At 45.6% G+C, this 2,048-nt stretch overlaps 1 protein-coding gene across 1 annotated transcript in view; it reads left to right on the plus strand.

Annotated features, from left to right (window-relative positions):
* Nucleotides 1–147: 147 nt before the first annotated feature.
* LOC116850408 overlaps nt 148–2,048 on the plus strand; it is a 17,296-nt gene continuing 15,395 nt past the window's right edge. The window contains 1 exon segment of the mRNA XM_032828710.1: nt 148–461. Coding sequence (XP_032684601.1) covers nt 148–461 — 314 coding nt within the window.

Below are 2,048 nucleotides of genomic sequence, written 5' to 3' on the forward strand. Positions count from 1 at the left end.
AGGAAGGAGATGGAGGAAATACAGGCAGGAATTTTCAAGAAAAGCGTAAAAGTAATGAGATCGCCAGAGAAACAGACGGAAAAGCAATTAGGGAAGTAGATAGAAACTCAGTTAATGGAACAACCAGAAAAACAGGTGGAAGGGAGGATGAGTGAGATTCTGAGGAAGGTGAAAGAAGGTTTCATGGAGGTGAAAGCGGAATTGAGAGAGGTGAAGGAAGGGAGGACGGAGATGAGAGAATGGATGGAGGAAATGAGAAGGAGATTAGACAGTTTGGAGGAAAGAGTAGAGGAAATGGAGAAAGATAAGGGAGGGGAGGAGAAAGAGGAAGGGTGTGGGGAAAAGAAGGTAAAGGAAAAGATAGAACAGTTGGAGTTAAGGAGAAAGGGAGAGATGAAGGAAGTAGAAGGAAAAATGAAGAGGCTAGAGTTGGAGGGGGAAAAGAGGAAAAGGGAAGAGAGGTAGAGAAATATAATTGTAAAGGGGGTGAAAGCAAAGGAGGAGGGAATAGAGGGGTTAAGAAAAGAGATCAAGGAGATAGTAGGGGTGACATGAACGGTGGTGAGAAGCATAGGGTATAAGGACAAGGAGAGAAGAGGGATGGTATGGGTAAGACTAGCGATTGTGGGGGAGAAAATAGAGGGGATGAGAGGAAAGGCAAAGCTGAAAGCAAGAGGGGAGTGGATAGTGGATGATCTGACTGAGAAAGAGAGAAGAATAGAGTGGTGGATAAAGAGGGAAGCAGAAAGGAATAGGAGGGAGAATAAGAGAGTAAGGGTAGGATATATGAAAATATGGATTGAGGGGAAGTTATGGGTTTGAGATGAGTTTAGAGACGAATTGAGGGAATGGAAGGGAAGAAAAGTAATGGAGAAGGTGAGGGGGATAGGGAGGGAAAAGGGGGTGGAAAGAGAGAAAGGGGTTTTTTAGAGAGGAGGTGGGGGGAGGAAGAAGGAGAGATAGAAGAGAACAGGGGGAATAAAAAGGGTGGGAGAAGGTGGAGGAAGAGAATAAAAGGAAAAGATAAAAAATATACAGTAGGTTACTGCAATGTGGCGGGCATGGAAAATAAGGAGGAGGATTTTAGGAAGAAGTTAATGGAGTGGGACGTGATGTTTTTATGTGAGACATGGCTGCAGAGGAAGGGGTGGGTGAGGGTGAAAGAATGGCTGCCGAAGGGTTATATGTGGGAAATGCAGGAGGCTAGAAAGAGGAATAAAAAGGGGAGAGCAATGGGGGGGACGATTGTGGGGATAAGGGAAAGAATAGCAAGAGAGAGAGAAAACCGGGAAAAAATGAAGGAGGGAGTAAGGTTAAGTTAGGGAAGGTGTGGTGGAGATTGGTGGGAGTATATGTAAATGGAGATCTGGAGGGAAAAATGAGGCTGCTAAGGGAGTGGATGGAAGACAGAGAGAAAGGGGTGAAGGTATTAATAGGGGGGGATTTTAATGCGAGAACGGGGAGAGGAGGGAGAAGATTGGGCAGGGAGGAGGAAGAAGGGGAAGGGTGGGGGAGGAAGTCGAACGATGAAAAAATGAATGAAGAGAGGAAGAAATTGTGTAGTTTTTTGGGAAAATTAGGATGGTCGATTCTGAATGGAAGCATAAAGGGGGATAAGGAGGGAGAATGGACGTTTACAGGAGGGAAGGGAAGGACGGTAATAGATTACGTGATTGGGAATGAGGAGACGAGGAGGAAGGTTGAGAAGATGAAGGTGGAGGAATGGGTGGACTCAGATCATCAGCCATTAACGGTATGGGTGGAGGGAAGAGGACAGTTTGAAGAAAGGATAGGAGAAGGGAAAAGTAAGGGTAGAAGGGGGGTTTGGTCGGAAGAGGGAAGGAAGAAATTTGAGGAATACTTCGGGAAGAGGGAAGAGAAGTATAAGGGGGTGGAAGAAGAATGGAGGATGATAAAGAGGAGAGTAGAATGGGCAGTAGAGAGAGAAGAGAAAAAGGAACGAAGAGGATGGTGGGATGAGAAATGTAGGAACATGAAAAGAGAAGTAAGTGAGGAGCTGAAGAAGTGGATGATAGGGGGATGAGGGA

The sequence above is a fragment of the Odontomachus brunneus genome, unplaced genomic scaffold (genome assembly GCF_010583005.1).
Source record: "Odontomachus brunneus isolate Ranch 3 - 2012 unplaced genomic scaffold, Obru_v1 Obru_scaffold_001, whole genome shotgun sequence".
NCBI lineage: Eukaryota > Metazoa > Arthropoda > Insecta > Hymenoptera > Formicidae > Odontomachus > Odontomachus brunneus.